The sequence below is a fragment of the Manduca sexta genome, chromosome 1 (assembly GCF_014839805.1).
Source record: "Manduca sexta isolate Smith_Timp_Sample1 chromosome 1, JHU_Msex_v1.0, whole genome shotgun sequence".
NCBI lineage: Eukaryota > Metazoa > Arthropoda > Insecta > Lepidoptera > Sphingidae > Manduca > Manduca sexta.
Window position 1 is genome coordinate 3,552,617 of NC_051115.1, and position 27,212 is coordinate 3,579,828.

At 36.3% G+C, this 27,212-nt stretch overlaps 2 protein-coding genes across 2 annotated transcripts; one reads left to right on the forward strand and one right to left on the reverse strand.

The window, feature by feature from the left end:
* The first annotated feature begins 489 nt into the window (after positions 1-489).
* Positions 490-13,949, forward strand: LOC119190815 (alpha-1,6-mannosyl-glycoprotein 2-beta-N-acetylglucosaminyltransferase-like). Its single transcript, XM_037443758.1, has 5 exons — positions 490-746; positions 4,946-5,074; positions 10,106-10,323; positions 10,752-10,931; positions 12,744-13,949. The coding sequence occupies exons 3-5, from the start codon at positions 10,133-10,135 to the stop codon at positions 12,811-12,813; spliced, it is 441 nt and encodes a 146-aa protein (XP_037299655.1). The 5' UTR covers positions 490-746; positions 4,946-5,074; positions 10,106-10,132; the 3' UTR covers positions 12,814-13,949.
* Positions 13,950-23,034: 9,085 nt separating this feature from the next.
* Positions 23,035-25,661, reverse strand: LOC119193800 (RNA exonuclease 4-like). Its single transcript, XM_037447525.1, has 2 exons — positions 24,822-25,661; positions 23,035-23,528 (listed from the first exon to the last, which is right to left on the reverse strand). Exons 1-2 carry the CDS (start codon positions 25,617-25,619, stop codon positions 23,379-23,381), a joined length of 948 nt encoding a protein of 315 aa, XP_037303422.1. The 5' UTR covers positions 25,620-25,661; the 3' UTR covers positions 23,035-23,378.
* Positions 25,662-27,212: the final 1,551 nt, after the last annotated feature.

Here is a 27,212-nt window from a genome sequence, read left to right on the forward strand (position 1 = left end):
TTTACTGGTGGTAGGTCTCTCATATGTGAGATTGCAAGTCGGGCGTTCATTTAGGCAAGGCAAAGCGATCCACTGCACCTGATGGTGTGTGGGGTCCAATAGAATGACTGATGAGAGATGATTACCCCTCAGTCTACACAATCATGCCTGTTGGATATACACAGGCTGATCCCGGAACGCGACACACGTGGGCCGCTATGGCGGGTTTTAACACCTTGTGTACGATCGCTATCCGGGCGGATCCTACCACCAGCAAATAACTTAAGACCCCCCCCCCCCCAAAGCACACGTCAAGCGGATTAAAAAAAACTACAAAGATAATAGCATACACCAGGCGTGTCAAATTAGGCGCTACAGAGTACGACAAAACACATATAGTCTGGATATGATTTTTTCCGGTAAATAAAATTTCCCGGTTCTGTTAATTAAATTCCGGTACAAAAAAGTCGACTGTCGACTTTTTCCGGACTTCTAACATTATAATCCTCCTTCCCAGGTTCGACGGATTTCATGATAATTTAAATTCCGGTAGAAAAAAAACGATACAATTTTTCCGGAGTTCTAAACATCACTTCTCTTTCCCAGGTTTGGTACTATTCCTAGAAGAAGACCATTACGTCGCAGAAGATTTCTTACACATTCTGAGTCTTTTGAAAAGTACTGCGGACAAGAGCTGTCCGCAATGTGAAATAATATCGCTCGGAACTTATTTAAAAACGTATCAATACCACGCTAACAGCGATAAGGTGAGTAACATATTTCGCTTTTAGGTTTTAATGAGAAATTCGCAATGTGGCCTCTGGGTTAAATGCGAAAATTAAAAAAAATGTTCTAATTTAAGTTAAATGCGAAAATTTAAAAAAAAATGTTCTAATTTAAGTTAAATGCCAAAATAAAAAAAAAATTCTAATTTCAGTTAAATGCGAAAATAAAAAAAATGTTCTATTTTCCGTTAACTGCGAAACATTTTTAAATTAAATTTCGAATGTGTTCCGTTTTTAAACGCGTACATTTCGCTGGTTATTATTACAAGGTCCTTTGTTAGTTTTAATTACTTTTTTTTACGTGAACGGCAAAGCAACACTGCACCTGATGTTAGTGAAGTGGGGTCCGAGAGTATCGACTGACGAGAGATGATTATTCCTCGACGGTCGTTACAATTATGCCAGCCTGCTGGAACCGAATAACACGTTGTAAAAATGAAATTTAAAAATTGTTTGTAAGTACAAATTAGAAATGGCAATAAATTCATGGTTCCTCTTTTATATATCTTTTGGGGTTATTGGAAATTTTCACTGAAGACTTAGAATTATGTGATACTAGCTTTTTTTTCCGACTTACTTGATATGTATGTTATATTATGACCAAATTACACAAAATCATTATAAATTGTAGCCTATGTGTTATTCTGATGTATAACCAATATTACTGTAAAGTTTCATCCAAATCCGTTCAGTAGCGTTTATCGTGAAAGAGGAACAAACATACATACATCCTTATAAACTTTCGCATTTATAATATTAGTAGGATATAATTCAATTTGCACATCATATATAACATAGAACCGTGTAATAATAAGCCAGCAATTTGTAAATTTAAATTTAGAATGTTCCATTTTTGAAATAATAATAGGTTATTCATTGTTCACTTCACGGTATTCTATTCACAAAATGATTTGCGTATCGCACCGGGGCCACTTCGCGTAATTTCGCTTTACGACTCACTTCACGCCAGTCAATAATAATTAACCTTTTCCATTTGGTATTGAAAAATATATACTATTGATACGTGATAGGGTTGATTTTCCCGTATTCTAGTCATCAATTTTGTTCTATAAATTCAAAGGAATATATACTCAATTAGTAACAGTATTAGGTGTATTTTTAAATTGTATTTTTACTATCACTATTAAAGCCCGTGGCATAGTAAAGTGTATACTGTAACATGTTCATAGTCTACCATCTGGAAAAGGTTAACAGCCGTGTTAGCTTAAAGTGTGCTTTATTACCTCGCTTTTAGGGTTATAATCGCCTGAGACCATGTCACCAGTACATAATTTTTAATGAGTAAAAATTTTGACATTACACAAGATTTTTCGAGATATATTCAGAATCTAGAATAACATACTAAAATAATATTGAACATGGTCCCAGGCCTCATTCGGAGCGAAATATGCAATGACCCACCACGTGTCCATTTTGACCCAATATTGACTCCATGTTTATTTATTTATTATTCATAGGAACATGATCAGTTTACACATAACAAAGGGACCGTTCAAGGGTTACGTAACGCAATTTGGGGGGAAGGGGTGTCTTGTAACACGTTACGATGCGTAACAGGTGCGGGAGGGTTTCGTACAACGTGTTACGTAACATTGTATTTGTTATTTTAATGAAATGATTTATTTGAATCTGTAAAATGTTATACATAATTTAGATTCCGTCAATATTAACTCTACCAGTTCGTGCAGTTCTCACCAGAGAACGGGCAAGAACTGGTGTTGCTCTTTTCAATCAGTTTAGGGTAAAGACTACGATGATAAAGTGAGAAGAGAAAAAAAGTTTAGAGCAATTCATTTAAATAACAAAGGTGTTTTAGCGACTTTCCGGTATTTTGCGTAAAATAATTGTTAATATTAGAAATATTGTCACTTTAGAGTTACGTAACTTTTGGAGAGGGGCATAGGCGTACAGGAAAATGTTACGGCGCGTTACATGGCGGGGTCAAAAATATTCAAAACTTGCGTTACGTAATACTTGAACGGTCCCAAACATTGGTACAGTATTATTAGTATAAGTAATGCTATTTTTATTTGGATACCAAAAAAAATGTACTGACATTCCCGAATACACTTATACAAACACTAGTAGTTACTGCTGGTAGGTCTCTGATATGTGAGAGTCCGCCTGGGTACCACTGCAATGTCTATTTCTGTCAAGCAGTGTGTACTGTTGTAGGTTTGAACATTGTAACCAGTGTAACTACTGGACTAATTAACATCTCATGTCTCAGACGAGCGCAGTGGAATAACGAACACTTTGTAATTCAAGGTGTTGTTTCTACTGTTTATCGGTCGCATCGCTTACCATCAGGCGAACGGCAAGCTCGTCTCGTCATAAAAGCAATAAAAAAAGCTATTTTATCTCATTTTGCAACATAAATAAAATTAAATAAGCTTTGTAATAGTGAGCCAGCTATACCGCACTCTTAATAAAATAATGACATTCCAAAATTGCCTATTTGTGGGAATCGTCAAACAACGAATTTCTGTTTGCGACCTTTTAGTTTTCCCTTTTTTTTCATGCTATAGGTTTCATTTTTTACCTATCTTTAATAAGTTCAATTTTGTAGCAACTTCAAAAATAAAAGGTAGCAAACAAAAATTACTTTTCCGACGACTGCCACAAATTAACAATTTTGAAATAGGTCATTATTTTATTAAGAGTGTGATATATTATTACACACCTGGGTCTAATATGACCCATAATAAATAAAAAAAAAAACCATATTTTCATTTAATACCATTCAAAAAATTACCAAGTCGTTATTCTATGGTAAATATATTATATTTTTATTATAAGCATTAGTTGAACATGGAGTCAAAAGTACGTCAACCATCTTTCACTATCTGGGTTCATATTTTTAACAGCCAATTTCTTCATCACAGTAAGAGTCAAAGTAACAGCTTAAGTAAAATCGATAATTGACAAAATGCAAAATTAAATAAAAGTTACTACAACCAAAAGTCCTTGCCAACCAACCCAAATTGCTCTGGAGGGAAGTGGACAATTAATATTTCCAACTCTCTATATTTCTATTTGATTAATGTCGTTGCGGGATAATGACATAGTGTTCCCTGAGACTCGGCGAGCTTCACCCCTCGTCATACACTGCCACTGCTGATCCTTACAGGAGTTGTAGTGGTGTGAGGTCGGGAAAGAAAAAAGAAACCCAAAGTCCGCTAAAGAGGTTCATAAGTGTTTCGCGTTCTAAGTGTCTACTTCAAAAAACGAAATCCGTAGTTTCGGATGACAGATCGCACGTTTTGTTACCACGAAGTGTTACGGATCCGATCCGTTCGCAATATTTCAGACATGGAATTTGTAACAACTTATAGAGTTTCGCCATCCCTTTTTAAAACTATCTCCGAGGGATAAGGTCCATTGCTTTCTCCAAAAAAAATAAAAAAAATACGGAGAATTGATTCTACCATTAAAGTAAGCTACAGAACGGTGACGGGTCCGATGTAATTTTGTAGTAGAGTAAATCCGAAGTTCGTGGAGTCTTCGTTTCGGACCGACGTTTCGATGTTCGTTATTCGAAGTAGACGTTCAGGGATCAACCGGTATATGCGGTTCAAATGCAGTAACAAGTCTCGACTGGGGAGGTAATCATCACTCGTCGGTCACTCTATCTACACTCTACTCCGTTTACCATCAATGCAGTACGGTCACTTTGGCATGGCCTTAAAAAAATAATAATTTTAACTGTTAAAAAAAATACCGTATCGTTAAAACTTTGACAAATAGCTATATTGACGTGTTAAGCGCAAAAGCGGTATGTCAAACCTTATTTCGTAATAATCGAAGTTTTGTATATATAGTTTTGTATGTAAAACTGAGATAGAGCAACTCTAAGGTTTTTTTTAACAAGTTCTATAAAAAATACAGTTATTTAGGTAAGTTCATTGGATGGGTATTTCTTTAAGCTGATGACATAAAAATCACGATTTTAATTTTTTTTCTGAGATTTTGATATACAAAAAAATTAAAAAAAATCGACACGTATATAAAAAAAAATCGTTTTTACTTAAAAAACTTACATCAAAAATTTTAACAAGCTGTTACTGACTTTTAATGTCAATGAAGACTGGCCAATCATGCTTATTGTGTGTCACCGCAGGGGTCAAAATTGACCCACTAAGCTTACCGTCCATTTGTAGCGTAAAAAACAACTCAGCCTAAACTACATTCAACACGTGAAGACAGCCAGCGAAGAGAGGAGAAAGAGACAGCAAGAGACCCAGTGGAACTTCCAAGTTTACCCCAATCTGTATGCCAGCACGCAAAAGGTTGCTGTAATATAGTATATGTTTGGATATGCCCATAGATAATGCTTGATCTCGATTAGTTTATTGATACATTTTTCATTACTGCTCCGCTACTATTGGTCATAGCGTGATGGTATATAGCCTATTGCCTTCCTCGATAAATGGGCTATCTAACACTAAAAGGTTTTTTCAGTTCGAACCAGTAGTTCCTGAGTTTAGCGCGTTCAAACAAACAAACTCTTCAGCTTTATATAATTATTGATATTCGACGCATGTGTGTATTAAATATTTTTGAAACGTATTAAATGAAGTTATAAAAGTATGGGTTAAAATTTTGTCATTGCTAGTTTTTTGCTCTTATATTGAAGTGAAAGGATCTTGACTAGGGCTTCCAATACCGCAATACTGAGAGTGTATCATCAATCTCACCTTTATGTTTAGAACTATTTAATAAATAAAGCTCAAGTTGCCATTAATGCAAGCCCCCCACGAGATGGACCGACGACCTGGTGAGGGTCGCCGGAGTCCGATGGATGAGGGCGGCCCAGAACCGGTCCCTGTGGCGCTCAATGGAGGCCTATGTCCAGCAGTGGACGATTCCCGGCTGAAATGATGATGATGTCATTTAAGTGCTTTTTTTTGTATCGGACCCTGAGGTCAACACAAGAACCTGCGAATGGGATACTGGAATCCCCTAGCTTAGCGACTGCAGGGGCCTGGAGGAAAGTTGGGAGGGGATAGCAAGAGAAGGAATCCTCTTAAGATGGGTATAGGGGAAAAGGCTAGGAAATGTTCGCGAGACCTTATAGGCCTCAATGTGTTACAACCATGAGGTATACACACTGAATTATGTGCATAGAGCCGCAACAAATGTCCCCCGGTGTGCAAGAGGTGTGAAGACCAAACGCACAAAAGTTGCCTTGGGGAAGGGGGGGGGGGGTTAAAATCTCGCTTAGTTTTCGGTGACGGAGATAGGTTAGAAATGTGACTTCACTACATAGTATAAAACAAAGTCGCTTTCTCTGTCCCTATGTGTGCTTAAATCTTTAAAACTACGCAACGGATTTTGATGCGGTTTTTTTAATAGATAGAGTGATTCAAGAGGAAGTTTTATATGTATAATAACATCCATTAAATAGTGGAGAAATATTGCACGCTAGTAGAATATAAGGCACGAGTCAATGGTGAAGGGTTAGATTAGAAAACAGATATAATGTGGTGCCTACATGATGTAAGTGGTAGTCGATATAATGTGTTTTATGTTACATAAAACAAGTACTTATTTGAAACGTTGGAAGTGCTAAATTCCTAGTTTTATATAACAGTGGTTCAGAGCCTATGGTCTATTAATGCTATGAGGTGTGGAGTTCTATGCCGACGTAAATCTTGATCAACACGGCTTTTAATTTTAAAAAAACTAACCTGTAGTACGTGTGTAGGATTAATATCAGTATTTTAGCTCAGTCCCTTACACGCTCACTTATACCTCAGTCAGATATCAGTCAGTCAAATCGAATGATGTGCGCCTTATAATCTAAAATAAATTGGGCATATTTGAACATAATAGGCGGTATTGCATATATATTTGCTTATTTATTTGCATTTAGATATACTGAAATTAAGACAAGGATGTTTGGAAACGTAGAATTTTAATCATCTCTCATCTGTTTATATCCTATTTGAATCCCACTTTGCAAACCAACTGATGCAGATTTGTCCCTTCCCGTGCGAGCATTAGTAGTTTGTATAATATATGGTCTATCATACAAATCTGCTGGAAGGATATATATCCGCCCGGATAGCGACCGTACACAAGGTGTCAAAACTGCCATAGTGGCCCACGTGTCGCGTTCCGGGATCAGCCTGTGTATATCCAGTTCCAACAGGCATAATTGTGTCGACTGAGAGGTAATCATCTCTCGTCAGTCGACATTCTGTTGTACGGCACTTCACTTACCTTACCACGTATAAAAAACTAATAAACCTTAAAAGTATTATTGTTTTAGATCTTTAATATCTAAAACTACTGCTCTGGCGTTGTATATTTTTTAATTAGTAACTTAATTATTCTTGAATATACAATTAAATATTATTATCGCTATACCATACTTATTATATCCGCACTAGGCCAGCGTTGTGGACTAAGGCCTAATCCCTCTCAGTAGTAGAGGAGGCCCGTGCCCAACAGTGGGACAGTATATAATACCTAGTCTTGCCATAAATATTGTAATAAAGAAAAAAGAAAATTGTTAACTGCAAATAACATTTATTACTTTTACAGTGTGTCAGTTTAATACATAAATATAAAACAATTAAAAATATAAAAGCTTATTCGAAGTGGTCTCCATTGGCTGCAATACAGTCCTTTAAACGATGAGGCCAGTTATCAATAGAAGCACGCACTCTTTCCATGGGAAAATTCTTCACTGCCAATCGTATAGATTGTTTTAGGGACTCAAATTATCATGGCGTTTAGAGCAAGCTGTACTCTCTAAAACTGACCACAAATCATAATCCAGCGGATTAAGATCGGGACTAGACGACGGCCAGTCTTCAGCTCTGATGAAGTCCGAAACGTTCGATTCCAACCAAGACTGCGTGGACCGAGCTTTATGACCCGGCGCCGAGTCTTGCTGGAAGGACCATACTTGGTTATTGAACATGGTGATGTTAAGGGGCTTAACTACCTTCTCAAGAATGGTATCTTGATACACTTGTGCCGATGTTTTGATACCTTTTCACAAAAATATGGCTCAGTCACTCCTTCATAGCTAACACCCCACCAAACCATCACTGAAGTCGGATAATGTCCACGTTGCACTCTGTCGACTAATTGGGAAGCTTCCTTAGAGCTTTGAGCATAAATACGGTCATTTTGTTTGTTAAAATGTTGCTCAATTGTAAAAATTTTCTCATCCGTAAACAAAATTTTTCTGTGACCTCCCTTTGCGTACCGCTTCAGTAGTTGTTTCGATTTTACCACCCTATTCTTCTTTAAATTATCAGTTAAGAAATGGCCAGTGCGTCTCTTATAGGCTGCAAGTCCTAAGTCATCTTTTAAAATACGCGACATGGTTCTAGGTGCTATCTTCATTTCCCGAGATAAAATCTTTTGCTTTCGGACAGGATTTCTTCGAATTCTTTCCCTTACTGCTTTGACCACCTTTTTCGTACGAACACTACGTGGACGGCCAGATCTTTTCTGTCACAAACAGAGGAGGTCTCATTGTACCTATTAATAGCCCGGTACACAAACATTTTACTAATACCAAGTGTATGGAGAGTTTTAAAAATTGCATTTGGCTCCATACCTACTTTGTGTAATGCTATCACAGCGATTCGGTTCTCTTTATCACCCCACACCATTTTAATATCGCAAAATATTTTACAATGCATTGGCGCCAAAATGAGAAAACACAATGAACAATCGTATAAAAATGACAGATTCGAAATTCAAATGTAATATTTTTTTATAATTAAGTGTAACAGTATTTATGGCCAGACTAAGTACAGAGCTGATATTATATACTTATTATACTTCTACGTATCCAAAATTCTTATCTATTTTCGGCATGTATCCCTTGGATTGTGTCCTCTGTACAAATAATCATTAAGATTCACTTTTCCAATGTAAATAATAGCTTTGCAGACACGGCTATTGTAACTAGCAAGTGTGCAATGAGTTTATTAGGAATATTCGGTATGTGATTTGTTAGGGACAATATACTGAAAAGATGAAAATAATTGTAAATAAGTAAAAAAAATTGTCACCATTATTCAATCCATCTTTAAAATTAATTCTAAATTCGGTTTTAAAAATCTCGGGTCAAAAATGACCCATGACATATTAACTTGTAATTCCTATGTTGCATCGCAAAGTAGGTCGAAATTTACCCATTTTAATTTACATTTTCTTTTGTTGTTAAACCGGGTAAGTGTCTAACTATATCCAATTAGGTCAATGAAGTATTTAAAGGCATTTTTAATTATATTCTCTACAAGTATTATAAATCTCTATTATGAACGGAGCGTACGTAGACATTTTGTTACATACATATAGATATTGTAAATGGAGTTTTGTGTATTGCGCTTTGCTTATGCTTGTGTGCACCTGCTTCTTAACCACATGCACTGTTTTTTGTCCGATATCGATTTAAGCAGAATCGAGGCGAACGGAATCACATTAATTATTAATGTGACTTGATTCCATTCGACACTGCGCCTAATGGACGCTAGGCATTATATTAGCGGACAAAAATGACCCACTTGCAACTATACATTTATTAGTGTAAAAATATTTAATAATAATGGAAGTTAGTTTGCATTCCAGTCTTTACGGGTTTAGGTTATTTAATGTATTTTAGAAGGTTAAGTATCAGAATAATTGTAAAGGATTTTATTATACTTTTTAATATATTTTTGGTTTTAGTGGTGTGGGTTATATATCAATAAAAATGATTATTTTTCAATAGGCGCTCATAAAAATAAATTTAACAGTGTTTTGGTTCTTTTTTAAATTGTACTAATCAAATTATAAATGGATTACAATATTATTAAGTTTACTTGGGGTCATTCCTGACCCACAAGGAAATAACGACTGACGCAAGCAAAACTATTGAAAAATACTCTATATGTTTAATTTTGATCTATTGCTGGTATTTTTTTGATTATTTTTGCTTTAAAAATACTAAGTTATAGCTTTGTGTTAGTTGCTTAAACAACAAGATACTAAGTACCTTTATCTATTTTTTATTGAAATGGAAATTCAGTTATAAAACTACATTGATATACTCAAAGATCATATCAGGGTTAAAACATTATTACTTTAAGCAGTTGTTGTTAAGACCCATGATCTAAGATCAATCTGCCATATTGAGTAAATTGTCTTTTTGCGAGAAAAGTATAGAGAATTTCCCTGTTATTTAAATGCTTACTATATTTTTTTTACATTACTTCATGCCCTATCATCAATCACCACTACAAAATAAGGCATGCGCAAAAACTACCAAATTCTACCAAAACCTACCATAACCTACCATTCTACCATTTCAGCTGGAGATTACGCCGTGGCACTCCAGCATGCATAACATGGGTTTCGGCTTCAATAGAACAGTATGGCGGAATATAATGGAACTCCAGGACCAGTTTTGTGCCTACGATGACTACAATTGGGATTACTCGTTATTACATTTGTCCCAGAATAGGCCTGGACGGGAGAAGTTCAAAGTTATACTGTGTAAGGGCCCTAGGGTGTTCCATATTGGGGAATGGTAAGTACATTTAAAGTGTAGTTCTGATCAAAGGACTCGAATTTTGATCGGAGCTTGAAGCTGTTTTTTTATTGCTTAGAAAGGCAAATGCAAATAGTACACTTGATAGTAAGATCGCCTATGGACGTCACTGCCAAGCCGCTTCCCAGTGTAAAACAACACCGTTCTTATAAAAAAAAAACATCGATATATTTATAAAATCGATTCTTAAATTAATCGTTTTTTTTTTTAGAAAAGTAATTTTCCAGTATTTTTTTTTTCTTTTTCCATCGGTTATCACCACAAAAAGCCATTTCCCACTGTAAAACACCGTCCCAATAAATAAAAAAAAAACAATCGATACATTTATAAAATCGATAAAAAAATCGATTCTTAAATTAATCGTTTTTTTTTATTTAACATTTCCAGCTTTTTTTTCTTTTTTCCAGCGGTTTCCACCACAAAAAGGCCAACTGCAACGCCTCGTCAGTAATCAGTAGAGTTCAAAAGCTGCTGCAGAACGCCAAGCCCTACCTCTATCCTACAAGAGTGACAGCCACCTTTACAACAGGAGGGGCGAAGCATAACAAGAAACTGACTAAGGGGAACGGCGGGTGGGGTGATATTAGGTAAGTGTGCTTTTTTATACTTAAGTAGGCAAAGGAACAGTCTTATTCAACGTGGGGCGTAATAATAATAATATCAGCCCTGTACTGTCCCACTGCTGCACGGGCCTCCTCTACTGCTGAGAGGGACTAGGCCTTAGTCCACCACGCTGTAGTGCGGGCAGACTTCACACATTCAAAATTCCTATAGAGAACTTCTCGGATGTGCAGGTTTCCTCACGATGTTTTCCTTCACCGTTAAAGCGAACGATAAATTCACAAAGAATACACACATGATTTTAGAAAAGTCAGAGGTGTGTTTGGGATTTGAACCTGCGGACATTCGTCTCGGCAGTCCGTTCCACACCCAACATGTAGGGCGTAAATGAAAATAAAAATGAGTTGCCACATGTATGTAGTGTCACTTGAGAACGGCTCGACCGGCTTGTTTTATTCCTTTATTTTTCTCATAATTATCATAATACGGTTTGTATCAAAGGATAATTTTGAAAAATCAACGAAAAATATGGGAAAATTTGGTAAGCTTGGTGAAATTTTTTCGTACGTAGTAATCTCTGATACATCAAACAATGAAAAATAGAGTTTAGTTAGATCCAGCTCGAATTACGGGAATTTAGAACCGATAGGTGGCGCTGTTGTCGAACTAAAGAAGTAGTTTACATAAAATGCGCTCAATGGCAGGACGTGTCCTGGCGTCATCACTACATAATATAAAACAAAGTCGCTTTCTCTGTCCCTATGTGTGCTTAAATCTTTAAAACTACGCAACGGATTTTGATATGTTTTTGTTTTAATAGACAGTGATTCAAGAGGAAGGTTTATATGTATAATAACATCCATTAAATAGTGGAGAAATATTGCACCCGTGCGAAGCCGGGGCGGGTCGCTAGTTAGTTTATAATAAAGAAGAGAGTTGAGTTAGTTTATAATAGAGAATAGAGTTAATCCGTACTACGTAGAATCCGACCGTACTATCGCGGTGCGGCTCCCCGGTCCTTTCTCCCAGAAGCACCCTTTGTAATGAACTCCCAGCATCAGTGTTTCCCAAGCGCTATGAGTTCTTTAAAATTCTTCCCTGCCAGCCCGAGCTTGTTTATTTTATTTTCAACTAGCGACCCGCCCCGGCTTCGCACGGATGCAATGCTATTTAATGGATGTTATTATACATATAAACCTTCCTTGTGAATCACTCTGTCTATTAAAAAAACCGCATCAAAATCCGTTGCGTAGTTTTAAAGATTTAAGCACACATAGGGACAGAGAAAGCGACTTTATTTTATACTATGTAGTGATATCAATTGTCTTTATTTACATAAGCTAATTTAATTAAGTAATAATTAAATATTCTCATGTACCTTGACTTATAAGTGCAACTATGTTCGCCTACGGGATGAATAAAGCATTTTATTTTATTTTAAAAGTGGTTTAAAGTGTGCTTGAAGCGGCGATAGCCTAATTGGGTGTGGAACGGACTGCCGTGACGAATGTCCGCAGGTTCAAATCCCAAGGGCACACACCTCTGACTTTTCGAAAAATCATGTGTGTATTCTTTGTGAATTTATCGTTCGCTTTAACGGTGAAGGAAAACATCGTGAGGAAACCTGCACATGTAAGAAGTTCTCTATAGGAATTTCGAGGGTGTGTGAAGTCTACCAATCCGCACTACAGCGTGGTGGACTAAGACCTAATCCCTCTCAGTAGTAGAGGAGGCCCGTGCAGCAGTTGGACAGTATATAATACAGGGCTGATATTATTATTATTAAATAAAAAAGACGAATCTCGCATATCGCTTAAATTAAATATATTTGTTCTCAGGGATCAAGAGCTGTGCGCTAATATGACAAGAATAGGTAGACAACAAAGAAAATATATGTACAACACATAATGTTATTCCCGCTTCGTAACGGTTCCAAATACGCTTAAAACCTTTAATAATATGGGGGAAATAAGGTGGGACAAGGTTATAGTCTGACCAGGAGAATAAAAACCCTTATCGAACTAATTTGTTTTACTGACAACGTTTAAACAGTATTGGCCGTTTAATAAGTAATATTTTTTTTAGGTTAGTGCGGTTCAAAATAATATGAAAATTTTTTTGTTTAAAAAAAATTTATTAATGTACGTACTAATTGTCAATGAAGAAAATAATGTTTTTTTTTTTTTTTTAAATAAAAAAGAAATACTTCTGGCAGTCGTAAAAAAAACTGTCCCCATAATTTTTTCAATTTTTTTTTTCTGCTTCTGGGGGGCCTTGGACCACGCCAGATCCGTCCTAAGTTAAACGTATTAATAGTATACAGTGTTAGATAGCAAAGATTGTTTTCGTTTCGTGGGTCACATCCCAATGTAGTTTAATAAACTTGTCCATTGTGGGTCATGGTCCCCCAGAATTATATTTAAAACTTTACTTAAAGATACATGGAAATTTTAAACAAAAAGACAGTATGAATATGGTTATCTATAATTATTATGAAAGATGGATGCAATCGACTTTTAAACGTAAAATCAGTTTGGATTTATGGACACTACAATAAAAAAAAACTGAAAAAACACGAAAAATCCAGACAAATTCGATAAAATCAGTTTAGTAATTTAGTTTGTACGAATTCACGTATAGGTTATAACTTACCGAAGTGAAATTATTGCTAATAATTTGGACCGCACTGCATCTAACGCATTAAAATATAATCGTGGGGTCAACCCCACTTGTAGGGTCAACCCCAAAGTTCATACCAAATCATTTTAAGCGTAGTTTGGAACTGTAAATATAGCTTTAAGACAATAGTTGTTCATTTGTATTATAGTAAATTAATTGTTGTATTTATGAGGTGCTGTTACCATGGTTTCTTTAGGGTTGTCAATTCACGTAAATAAACCGTGAAACTGGACTCTATTGCCAGAGAGGACAATATTATGTCGTGTTTTTCTAATAAGATTGGTCAGAACTTTAAAGTTAAGAGCCCAGTGTTAGCTATTCAAAATCAGTGTATAATTCAATAAATAAATCTATGAATGTTGTAATTTTTTCGTGATTGACAACCCTACATGAAAACCTAACGCCTGGTCTAAACTGGCTTTTGCCAACGAAATAATATAGGGCTGTCACATTACGTCGACCAGGATTTTTGAAATTGGCAACCCTAATTGACTTTTACGCCTGACATGAATTAGATTTTGCTACCAAATTGAATTCGGGAAAATACAGGGCTGCCAAACATCTCGTAAGCCAGGGTTCTTAAATATATAAAAAACTGTTAACCCTAAAGCCTCATTAGACGAAGCAAATTTTTTGCATCACATATACAATTTTTAAGGTTATAAAGTTACCCATTTAATACAATGGCGAGGCAACTCAAGTCTTACTCGTGGTGGGGATAATCCATTTATCACATAAAGCTCGAAAGGGAGGGAGGGGTTCTGAAATAAAATCACGAAATATCACACGGAGAGGGTGGTAATGAGATATAACGTGTATTTATTTTCCGTTGATGGCGCAATTTAATGTAATTTCAATATACTTTGTACAAAAAAATACACGTGATTTTGGGTAAGGTTGGGGGTAGTCTAAAACCTCACCACATATCATCGGGGGTGGGTTAAAAAGCCACTAAAAACATCCCGTGATTAATGGACGACCCCTCGATGGGTGAAACTTGCTTCAATAAACTTGCTGCAAGAAAATTGCTCCGACTGATTGAGAGTACGTTGGGGCTAGAAGTTCTGAAATGTCATTTGTCTGAATCTAATAGGCTATTTTAACCAAAAATTCCTGTTCAATTAAAGAAACCTGATACGAGTGAATTAATTTGATAATTTGGGGGGTCGCGTCCCTCATCAAGCCGCGCAATACGGCCCAGTACAGTATTCAGTTTTGTATTGCCCAGTTTTATGTAGATGCATTTATATTTAGGTTGTGTGTTTTTTCCAAAAATAAATGCGTGAATTTTAAATTGTGTGAAAATAGAAGTGTTAGTGAGAGTGAAATCAAGGTTATTAAAAAAAGTTTTTTCATAACTTCATTAAGATTTTATGACTTCAAGGTTAATTTATAATTTTTTTTTAGTTTTTTCATAATTTTATTAAGTTTTTATTGTTTTCAAATGACAAGATCGTTTGATTTCATTGGAATAAGGCTTTAATTCCTTTAAATGGTTTTTGGAAGCCAATGTGTAATGTATTTCAAAATGACAAAGACATTTCATTGTGTATTTTCATTCTTTGAGTATAATTCACATTTTGCAATGCTTTATATTACTGCTGCATTCAGAAACTTCACTTAACTATAATGGTATTTTTGTAATCAATCAAATTAACCCCTATTTTTAGTAAATACAGAAATATATAATAATAAAGAAAAATTTTTGAAAAAATAAATGTCAAAAAAATATTAAAATGAAAGTCCGTATTCACAAACGTTACTTAGCTAAGTACGGAGTACTTCTGATAATAAGTCTGTACTTTCGGCATGATAGTCGCAATGCGTAGACAGCGCCCTGTGATTGGCTAATATTGAAATAAAACTTGACTTCAGTTGGTCAGCTGCCTGTGTTGTTTGCTTGTTAATTATGTCAATATAGAAATATTACATTCCATCTATTATGAATTCTTGTTTTTCTATTTTCACATGGTTCTGTGTGTAATCATTAAGCAATAAGTAATAAATTATTATAAAAAAAGGTAAGCAAAGCCAAATGAAACTATAAAATAGCCGACAGTCACTACGCGTTCGCATGCACTGTGTCCTCATAGTATTGTTTGTGAAAACGCTTGAGACGTTTTTGAATGCAGCAGTTAATGCTGGCGATCCTGGCTTACAGGAGTTTCAGTAGAGGTATTGAATAGAGTTATTTTTCACAGCATCTATTGCAATGACGGGCAACAAGCAATATTAATGAAATAATTTAGCTAGCCAACATTGTAGCCATAACTACTGGACATAATAATTAACATCTCATGTCAGGATGAGCGCAGTGGAATACCAAATACTTTATATATCAAGGTGTTGGTGTTTCTACTGTTTATAGTCGTATCGCTTACCATGAGGCGAACGGCAAGCTCGTCTCGTCATTTAAAGAAATAAAGAACTTCAGAGGTTGTCTAATCGTTTGCCTTTACCCTATTTTGATTGCAATATTTTCTGTGAAAAATTGCTCGATATATTTTAATGTATTGACATCAAAATGTATTATTTCTAATGTATTATTTCATGTACTTACTTGTATATAATTAGTATTTAATTTTTATAATATTCAACGTTGAATATGAGAGTTTTAAAATGTTTTTTTATGTTAAAATTGGATGGGATCTGGTGTGGGTCGTATTCACGTATAAAATAATCTTGGCCCCCATCTAGTCTTAAAGTGGTCGCATACTTTTTGTATCGCATTTATTCTTTTTTTTTTAGTTTTTGAGTCTTTGCTTTTAAGTATTTTGTTTTATGTATTTTTTTGTTTTTTTTTCAGTATTAAGCTTTGTATTTAACGCTTTTTGTGTTTTTTACTATTTTTTATTTCTCAGTATTGTATTTTCTGTGCTTTATATTTTACCTTTTAGAATATTGTAATTTTTTTCGTATTTAATTTATTCTTTTATGGTCTAAACATGATCCCATCCAAAATCAATGTTAATGTATTCACAATTTTACAGTCCGTTTATTGTTTTTAAACACGTATGTAACAGAAAAATCGCGTTATATTACGGTGCAATGAATATATTCATAAAAAAATATATATAATTTGAAAAACTTGAAAAAAATACATACAAGATTCACAAATTGTTGTTTAGCCAACTGCATTAGATATCTTTTACGTAAAGCCTAATTATATCTAGCCTATTATCGGCTTTATAGGGAATACCAGCAGTGGCTCATAGCACCAGATCTTAGAGGTCTTCAGGGGTCAAATTATATTTGACGCCTCAGAGCCTAAAACAAGCCCTATCTGCCTATATTTTCGCTTACTAAAAAGAGGTCAAATTATATTTGACGCCAGGGCCTGTCTGCTTTTTGACTTACGATTTAAGCGACATCTTATAGCAACATTTTTCTGTTACATACTCATAATGTCATATACTCAACAATAATAGCGCACAATTTATATAATGTTAAAAATAGTTATAGATGTTTTTAATAGTTTCTTTTAACGGACCATTATGTAAATGCCTAGTTGAAGTTATTTTTTCCAAAAACATTTTCAAATATGTGCAAGGTTTAAACAAAGGAGTCCAGGTGCAAAGATAACTTCGATCATTGGGTATCGGGGTTGGCGAACTATTGCCACGCGTGTCAGTGGCTGCACGAGACAAAATAATATCCAACTAAAAACTTTTAGGACATAAAAAGGTCGGATAGATAAGGCACATTATTAATTGTGTTTTAAATGGCAAGCAATACAGGTTCGCCATCCCTGAGGTATATCGTTTTAGGAATTGCGATTCATACATTGAATAAAAGATTGTAATAGCTTCTGATACCGAGAAAAATCACAATGATCAAGGTAGTTTTGTTAACGTGCGGAGGCACGAGTTGTGAGCACGCTCGCGATTAGTCAGTCGCCCAACGCACCGATGTTTTAATTGGTCGCTCAGTCTATGCTCGTCTACTATTGGCTTATTATACGCTACAATTTCGTCTCGTACATATGCTCGCTCGCCTCAACCACAGTTCGTGCTCATGACTTGTGCTGCTTACTCCAATGTGATATAATTGTCGCTGTCGTCTCGAACTTCACTGAAGGATACACATAAAGTGGGCCTTAATGTAATTGAATATGCAATTTCGAAAAGGGCACATCTCATAAATATATTATCTAGAGCTATATCGAGAAATGTATATCGCTCCCTTAATAAGTAATGACCTATTCCAAAATTGTTAATTTGTGGGAATCGTCAAAGAACCGAATTTGTAATTAAACTATTTTTCGGATTTTATCGCGGTTTTAATTATTTTAGTTTTCTCCCGACGTTTTGAACACTTGCAGCCTTCATGGTCACGGGGGGAATGAAGTGTTGTTAAAACCACGATAAATAGTTTAATTTCAATGTCTAACATTCGCGTAAACATAAGAAATCATTAAACGAATTTGTGTTTGCGACCTTTTTTTTAAGTGACTATATAATTGAACTTATTAAAAATAGGTCAAAAATGAAACCTATAGCATGAAAAAAGGGGAAAAAGTAAAGGTCGCAAACAGAAATTAGTTTTTAGACGCTTCCCACAAATAAACAATTTTAGAATAGGTCATTATTTTATCTTAATAAAATATATAATAACAAATAACAACAAAACTTCTGTAATTTTTTATTGCTAATTGAACCCAACAATATTTTTTTTACTATACAAAATTTCTATTTCCTGAACTCCATACATTTTCCGATATGTGCAGTTTTCGAAATTGTATATTTAATTAAGATTTGTGATAGTTTTGTTTAAACGCACACCAAATTTAACAGACCACAGCAACAATGATTATATTTTGACGTTTATTTTGCTATCGTAATTTTAGAACTTAACGATCGTTAACGGATATAACTACCGCCTTTTCAATTAATGTTTTGGTTGGTTTTCGCAATCCTTGTTTTGAAATCTTCGACATCGATCGTAAAAGAATTTATATTAGACGATTCTCTAACAGCAATAGAGCTAATACTATTTAGGAAAAATGGAAAGTGCTATAAAATTTAATGCCATTGGAGCCAAAAATTAATGGAATTATGAAAGTGTGTTGGTAGGTTATATTTTGTATTTAAGTGCTTGTATTACGATGTGACATTGTATGACGTGTTGTGACGTGATTGGACGTAGTGTAACATGGTGTGACGTGATTTGAAATTATTTGATATAGTCCACAATATCACCATATTTATTAACTTATTATTTTTCACAGCAAATGCTATAAATGAATCGAAGCTACTTCTAAAAGTATTATATTCATTCCTGTGAGTATAGTTTCTACCAACACACTTAAAGCAACGGATTAAATAGCTAAAGTTGTTAAAGGGCTAAAACCTGTGATGTAATAAATCGGTTGCACTGAGCAGACGCGATGCGAGGTTTCTTGTAAAAAAATACAGATCCAAATTTTTTGTTCCAAGAAATGTTTTTAGGTTAGGCAGGCACTTATTTTTCGGTATTAAAGCCTAATATTATGGCATTAAAGTTGAAATTTAAATATGAAGCATTGTGTTTTGATACGGCGTACCTGTGACTGCTGATTATTTGTCTTCTGTATATTGTATTTCTTTAGTAAAAACTTTATACAAATGAAGTACAACACCTACTCACTAAAATCTCGGATAAGGTGATATTTTGAACACTCAGAACTAATTTAACTCAGAATTAAATACCTTTAGGCTTTACCATAATCTTTAAACCAAATTCAAATATATTTTGTTTACGATCATCAGTCACAAGTTATTCCGAATGTCCTTTTGTTGAACTAAGGCCTCAGAATTTCAAACCGACTTTAATTACTTACAAAAGTACTTTTTTTATTCTGAAGGTTCAAGGCCAAAAGTATTTTATTTAGATTTTTTAGTTTTGAACGTCCATGTATCAAACTGCGTGCCGTCGCGTATGCTCAGTGTGGTCGAAACCTGTCGACGTATATGGAATTTAATAAAATTTAACAGTCATTGATTTCGTGTTTCATTTATATTGTTAAGTATTTTTCAGACATCAAAATAAATAACATCGCCGTTTCACAATACACCCCCGCACCAGGGGACATTATACCTCAGTACCAGTATACCTCATGGTAGCCAATTCACATTGAGGCCTATAGGGGCTCACGAACGTTTCCTGGCCTCTCCTCCCATCCTAAGAGATTTCCTTATCCTTCCCCGACAATTCCCTCCCAACTTTCTTCAAGGCCCTTGCAGTCGCTAAGCTGAGAGATTTCAGCATCTCATTCACAAGTTTCTCCAGTGTTAACTGCAGGGTGCCATACGGAAGTCCCATAATGCCCGATAATTCAGACTACCATTGATATATAGGTATGTACTACATACTAGATCTGGCGTTCCGTATATTCATTGTGTTCGATTCAACTGTACTGCAATCCATACACCTGACTAGTAGGATTTCAATATTGACAGCGTGTGGTTGTGTATGGAGTGGCGCTTATAATATAAGAACTTGAAGCTAAGTGTAAGTTAACTTATTTGTTGTTCAAGTGAATAAATAGGTTATAAGTGACGTTTTGGTCGCCATTTTAGTTCAGATTTTGAACAAATAGTTTATATGGACGTTCGTGTCTAGAATATACGTCAATGCAGGCTACAATGTTCAAACTGGAAGATAACCTCCCTCACCTGATAGTAAGCGAGAAGCGACAGTAGCGAAAGGTCCATATAACCCTATTCCTATCGGCTTCCCTTTATGGAGAATCTAATTATCAGAACGATTAGTAGACAGCATTCATGCATTAGTACCTTTTTTTTTTTTTTTTTTTGTTTTCGCGGAGAAAGTGCCTTATGACTACCGCCCAGCCTTCATGGGGGGCGACTGAGCGGTTATGTTGGGGTCACCGTGCCTTACGACCCGGCGTTGCGCCGCCCGGATTTGATGTCAGCCTTCGGGCGACCGCCGGGCCGAGTCCCTAACCTATGTACAACGCACGGCATACCAACTAAAACTCCGCGGTGGCCCTCTTCGGCGCATTAGGGACGGCTGCAGGCTTCCTCTGACGTTTGTCTAAGACTACAACTGCAGCCGCCCCTGCGCGATGCCGCCTAGTGCGGCCCGTCTCCTATTATGGGGGGGGCTCAGAAGCCCCGCGCACCGAAGGACGCCCTCGGCGTCTACGGCAGCATGAGGCCAACTGCACACTGCCGTCCATCCCGGGGGTCAACCGAAAATTGTGCAAGAGCGCACAAAAATGCACTAGGGCGGACAGCCCCCTGCTGCCCGCCGACGACCCCCCATCGTGGCCCCTATTAGTCGCCTTTTACGACAGGCAGGGGATACCGTGGTGGAATTCTCCAAACGCCCCCAATCCACAGGGCGGGAGACGCCGGTCAGTCGTCCACCCGGCGCCTCCTACGTCTCCTCTGGCGGCGAGAGGGATCCTCCCTCTCCCGATCCCTCTCGGCACCCTCCTTCTGCGAGATGACCACCTCGCAGAAGTGGGCCACTACACGCCATGACCTCTCGCTGCCGACCATGGAAGCGACCACGGCCGGCAGCGAGAGATCTCCTCCGACGACTGATCTGAGAGCGCTGCGCTCTTCGTCCCAGGCTGGACACAACGCCAAAGTGTGTTGAGCCGTATCCAGCGGGCAGTTGTCACAATGGTGACACACGGCCGACACCTCCGTACCAACGATCCGGCACAGATACTCACCGAAGCAGCCATGCCCGGTGAGTACCTGCGTCAACCGAAAGGTTGCCGCACCGTGGCGCCTGTCCAGCCACTCGGCAAAGACGGGCCGCACTGCCACGACGGTCCGGAGCCCCGCTGACGGGGCCTCCAGCCTGAGACGCCACTCCTCCACGGCGGCTCGCCGTAGGGAGGCCCTCATGGCCTCAACCTCCTTCGGGGCCGGACGCTGCCCGCGACTGAACGCCTCCTCCCGCCAGTGGAATACCTCTGACAGGGCTCTGGCGTCCAGATCCCAGGGCAGGAATCCGGCCAAAAGACAAGCCGCCTCGAACGAGACCGTGCGGTACGCCCTGATCGCCCGTTGCGCCACTACGCGCTGCGGGCCCCGCAGGATGCATTAGTACCTATGTTGTGTCGGACTAACTTTCGCAACTGGTTAGCGGTGGGGAGGATCGTGTCGACTAGGGTTGCCAGATTATTTTTAAGCCTGTAAGGGACAAATGCTGCGCAAAAATACGAGATTTTAGTTTTTTACCCAGGACAAATAAACAAAATAATTTTTTTGATATTTTTTAATATTTTTTTTTATCCAGGACAAATATTTTTTTTGTTTTTTTTTTCCATATATCGAGCCACTTTTAACATATTTGTAACAATCAATACAATTATAATCGTAATTGAAAGCAGGTATCAACTCGCTTGTTATTAAATTTATTAAAAACCGAGTCGTATTGATATGTATGCGACAATGCGAACGTTACGCGCGTGAGTACTTGTCAATCCTAGATCTATTGATTAACGGGACTATCTATCCGGGAGTCTATTCCTAAAATACGGGACGTTTGGCAACACACAAACATAAGCGGCGATAGCCTAGTTGGGTGTGGAACGGACTGCCAAGAAGAATGTACGCAGGTTCAAATCCCAAGGGCACACACCTCTGACTTTTCTAAAATCATGTGTGTATTCATTGTGAATTTATCGTTCGCTTTAACGGTGAAAGAAAACATCGTGAGGAAACCTGCACATCTGAGAAGTCTCTATAGGAATTTCGAAGGTGAAGTCTACCAATCCGCACTAGGCCAGCGTGGTGGACTAAGTCCTAATCCCTCTCAATAGTAGAGGAGGCCCGTGTTCAGCAGTGGGCAAGTATATAATACAGGGCTGATATTATTATTATTGGCAACACTAGTGTCGACGAGACCAAAGTAATAAAACACAAATATGTAAAAATTAAAAAATCTATATTAACTTTAAAGCAGAGCTTATATTAATTATTCTAACTACACGTTGTACAATTGCTTTTAGAATTTAATTATAGGCACTCCATATTAAATGCAAAAAACGAAAACTTACACAAATGTATGGATCTTTTTTATTGTCCTGAAAATGGCAAAACTTACATATATTATAGCCTGACCAGAAAAATAAAAAACCTTCTGGGACCCCACTGTTTTTTCGTTTTAAACATTGTGGGTATTTACAAGAAATTAGTTCTATATTTTACTATAACATGTTGAGGTTTTTTATTTTCTTGGTCAAGCTATAATTTTAATTCATCTGATTAGGAATGAAAAATGAAAATATTCAGAAAAAACTGGAACTTTTCCAGTATAAAAATATTCCAATTTGAATAAAATGTACATAATATAATTATTGTACTATAAAAAAAAAATAAGTATATATATGTCTAAATTTTAATAATATACTTTTATATTTCGAGGTCCTGACTTAAAGAACACTATTTTGTTCAAAGGTCCCTTCGGCTTACTTTTTCATGGTAATTCGAATTTAAAGCCGAAAAAACAGAAAAAAAATCGTTATATGAAAACAATCTGCAAACATAATTTCCTTTTTCAACTGGCTCAATTTACTGAAATCATCTGACATTTCGGGCTAATCATGCAACTCCGAAAACCCGATTACAAACTAAAAACAACGTTGACATTTAAAAACATCTCAACAAAGCCGAAAATTCGGCCGATTCATGCCAAGCCGAAAATTCGGCCGATTCATGCCAAGCCGAAAATTCGGCCGATTCACGCCAATCCGAAAATTCGGCCAAATCATGCTGAGCCAAATTAGACGAAAATTTTATTCATTAGAAATCTTCCTATGCCCTCGTTTGTCGCTAAACTCTCTTCCCATTTTTACCTACAGTACAGTACAATTGCATGGCAGCTCTTGCGTCTTCCACTGAACTGTGTTCTCCATGCTGGATATCAATACCTAGAATTTCTTTTGCCAACCTTTTTAGGGACGGAGTGCTGCCTTTGGTGATCTGAAATTAGATAAAGATTTTTTTAATACATTGTGCACTATTTAAAGCAGTGTTTATTATAATTACAACACGCTAGTGTGGATAAACCAATGAATATTTTTTTTATAAAGAATATACAATGTTTTAGTCTAGTTAATAAATGGGTTCATTAGACAATGAATAGATGGCGTAATTAATTATTTTGATATTTGATATTTATTTATTTATTTATTTTATATTTAGTAACATGGGGGTCTGAAAATTAGGGTAAATCAGGTTGTGGTTGCTAAGCAGATTAAGTTAACATACAACAATTTTAGGTGATGCATTTGAATTAAAAATTATATTTTTTTAATAAATATTTTTACTTTTATAAAAAAAATTATATATTACCTTTTTATTAGAATAGGCATTATATATTGAAAACAACTCTTTTTATGTGTTCATTATACTATTAATGTTTGGGAAGTGGCTTTTTAACAGACTTAAAAATTAGTAAAACTGGGAACCTTCATAAGAATAGTGCGGGAGCCATCTCTGGATCTAAGGGGGGGCAAGCCAGGGCCCGTGCACCAGGCGGCAAATTCACACTTGACAGACGCATACGAGCGACTCATCATTAACGCAATTTTGACTACTGAGACGTTCAGTAAATTAAACACATAAATTATTTCCCGTGAGGGCGTGGAAGTGATGTAGTGACAAAGGTAAAAATATAGGTGGTCAGGGGCGGCATTATCCAGATTGTGCCCTGCCTCCAAATTGCCCAAAAATTCAAGATCTGGGAGTGGTGGGAGCCTAACACCTATTAATAGTAGACAAAGTCTATACCAGAGATGGCGAACCTTTAATGCTTAACATGCCATTATTTATAAAAGAAAAACATGACTTGTAAAATGCCCTCCACTAGTTTTATCTATACGAATGCCGCCTTTTAGTGACTTTTTTATGACCCAAGTAAGTTTTAGATTTTCTTTTTTATTGGGTCTCAGCAAAATGTCTTCAGTATTTTAATATTTTTTTTTATTAATAAATCATTTACAGTACAAATTACAAATGGTTTTCGTTCCACCGGTACCAGTAAACCTAAAAGAGATTGTCTTGGCACCTAATCTTATGTTGCACCTGATGTTAAGGGAAGTGAAGCCCAAAGAAAGATAGAATGTTTTTCATATTACTCGCATGCTTGAATTAATATGTCACATATCACTGGTTCACAATTCCTGGCTTATACCTAGCCATTGGACAGTATACATGCAATATTCAACTTATATTATGAATTATTATATTACTATAAACATGAGTCATATATACCTTTTTAAAAGGTTTATATCTGGCAGTGTCTCTAATATTCCTCTTTGGGTGTGACAAAAACAACACACTTAAGTCATTTTTCAAAGAGTGTCCAACTAAAATCTTTCCTTTCAATAAATCAGAGACTTCTTTTTGAACAACGGTAAATTCTTCACCATTCAATAAATCTTCCTTCCTTACTCCACTCACATCAGTTCTGTAGTCTTTGACCTCTTCCCGGGCTTTCACAAACTTATCATAGATACAGTCCCCAAATTTATTGACTATGGACACTCTTGCCAGCATATGGTCACTTCCATTATACCCTATTCCAACCATTTCACAATCCATAGCCAAAAATTTGGTTATTTTATTTTGCTTCCTAGGCTCATTGATTTTTTTTAATTCACCGTTCGGCTGAGGTTCTAAATTTAAACTTTTCATGTCACCATTTATGAACTCTGACGACGTAATCTCTTGGTTTTGCGGCTTTTTCTTCCTTGCACGCCGGAAAGTGCCCGTGAAGTGATTTTTTTGGGGCGGCTTTTCTTCTTTCTTATCCATAATTATGTTGGCTGATAGAAATTTCTGCCAATTCGCGTCTATAACGCCTCGATTGACAACAACTTGGTTATGTGACTCTGCCGAATTCCGTTTACGTTTCTTCGTTCCCTCTGTCATATTTGTATACAGGACACAATACAATATCAACTTTACAATATCTACCACAGTGCTGAGTAATATGTATAAACAGTGTAAGATATGATCGATTACGAACAACAATAAATAAATACCATTGCGTACGAAATCATTTGACATTTTTGAGACCACATTGCTGATTGGGGATGTTTCTAGAGTGAAGACAATGTTGCCAATGCCAATATTGAAAAATCCTTCTAAATCTAGTTTGAATTGCGGTTTCAAAAATGCAAGTGGAAAATAATTTTGTCTTAAAATAAGCTTTTTCAGTTTTAATCACAGTTAAATACCGTTTAGCATTTGAGTTTCATTGTGTTTATGTCTAAAAACTCAACTGTGGTCAAGACAATTTCCACTTCCCGTCTAAATTATATCTTAGTTGCACTAATATTTAAAAATAAAAATGATTGTGAAAATGTTTGGATGTTAGAAACAAATGCAGAACCGCTGAATAAATTTTAATGAAATTCGGCATACGGATAGACAATGTCATGCATTCACCTCTCGGTAATTGGGAAACATTTGAATTTTTAAGTAAAGTGTGCTGGAGTTGTGCAGATCACGCTATGAATTGTTATAGTGATTTAGGGATTATTGTAGTAGAAAGGTTTTTCACGAAAGTAAAGTCACAAGAAACACTTATTTATAAAAAAGAAGTGGATATTTATTTTTAATGATGAGTGTATAGGAGTTCAGATATAGTAAAAGTAAAGTAAAAAATCATTGTTATAAAATTATGAGAACGTAGTAAATTAATAAATCTAAAACCACGTAATCTCCAATCTAATTGAGAATCCCTGCATTTTGGCGAATTTTCAAATTGATAACCCTATTCGCCACCTTAGTTTTGTTCGGAAACCCCCTAAAATTTTGCTCTGTAAAAAACAACTGACAAAAATGTATGTGGTTTTTCGTATGTATAAAGCATCTAGAATTTTACACATCTACTAGCTGTCCCCGCCATGAATTGTAATGCAACGTATAAAGTAATAAACATGTAAAGTATGAAGAAGTAAACAGTATAATTAATAAATAAAAAAGTTTTCGGTTGTACATTCTGTTTAATAAAATGCTTTTTTACGCAATATTTTTGGTTTTTCCGTCTGGTCACTTGAGCAAGCCATTTACAATTATAAAAAGCATGAATTTTCCAAATTCAATTCACACGCTTGTAGTGATCGTCTCTGCGCCTTTCTAATAGTCTTGCAAACGCGAGTCGCACCGTTTGGAACTCAAGTGGCGTATCTGTAGGAATCATTGATATGCGCGACAACAATACATCTTCTCCCTTAAATTTTGCGATTTAAATTGATTTATTTATTTATTATTATGTTCATTCCATTAATTTAAATGTTTCTTTGCATATTTCGATATATATTCTTTATTCAAAAATATGCATATAAAAATATAAAAAATGAATGACTCTCCGATGGCGAAGCTCAAGACACAAGCCACCGGGGGTTAAGAATTCAAAGTGAGGAATCTCCTCACAATGCGCGCGGTGTCCAGCAATAATTCCTTCTCCATCTGGCCTCCGACCCAACGGCCAATTGAGAGCTTCTTATATTATTATTATTAATCAAGTAACATTGACTCATAAGGGTTAGTAATAATAATAATAATATCAGCCTTGTATTATAATACTTGCCCACTGCCGAGCACGGGCCCGGCCGCCTCCACTACTGAGAGGGATTAGGCCTTAGTCCACCACGC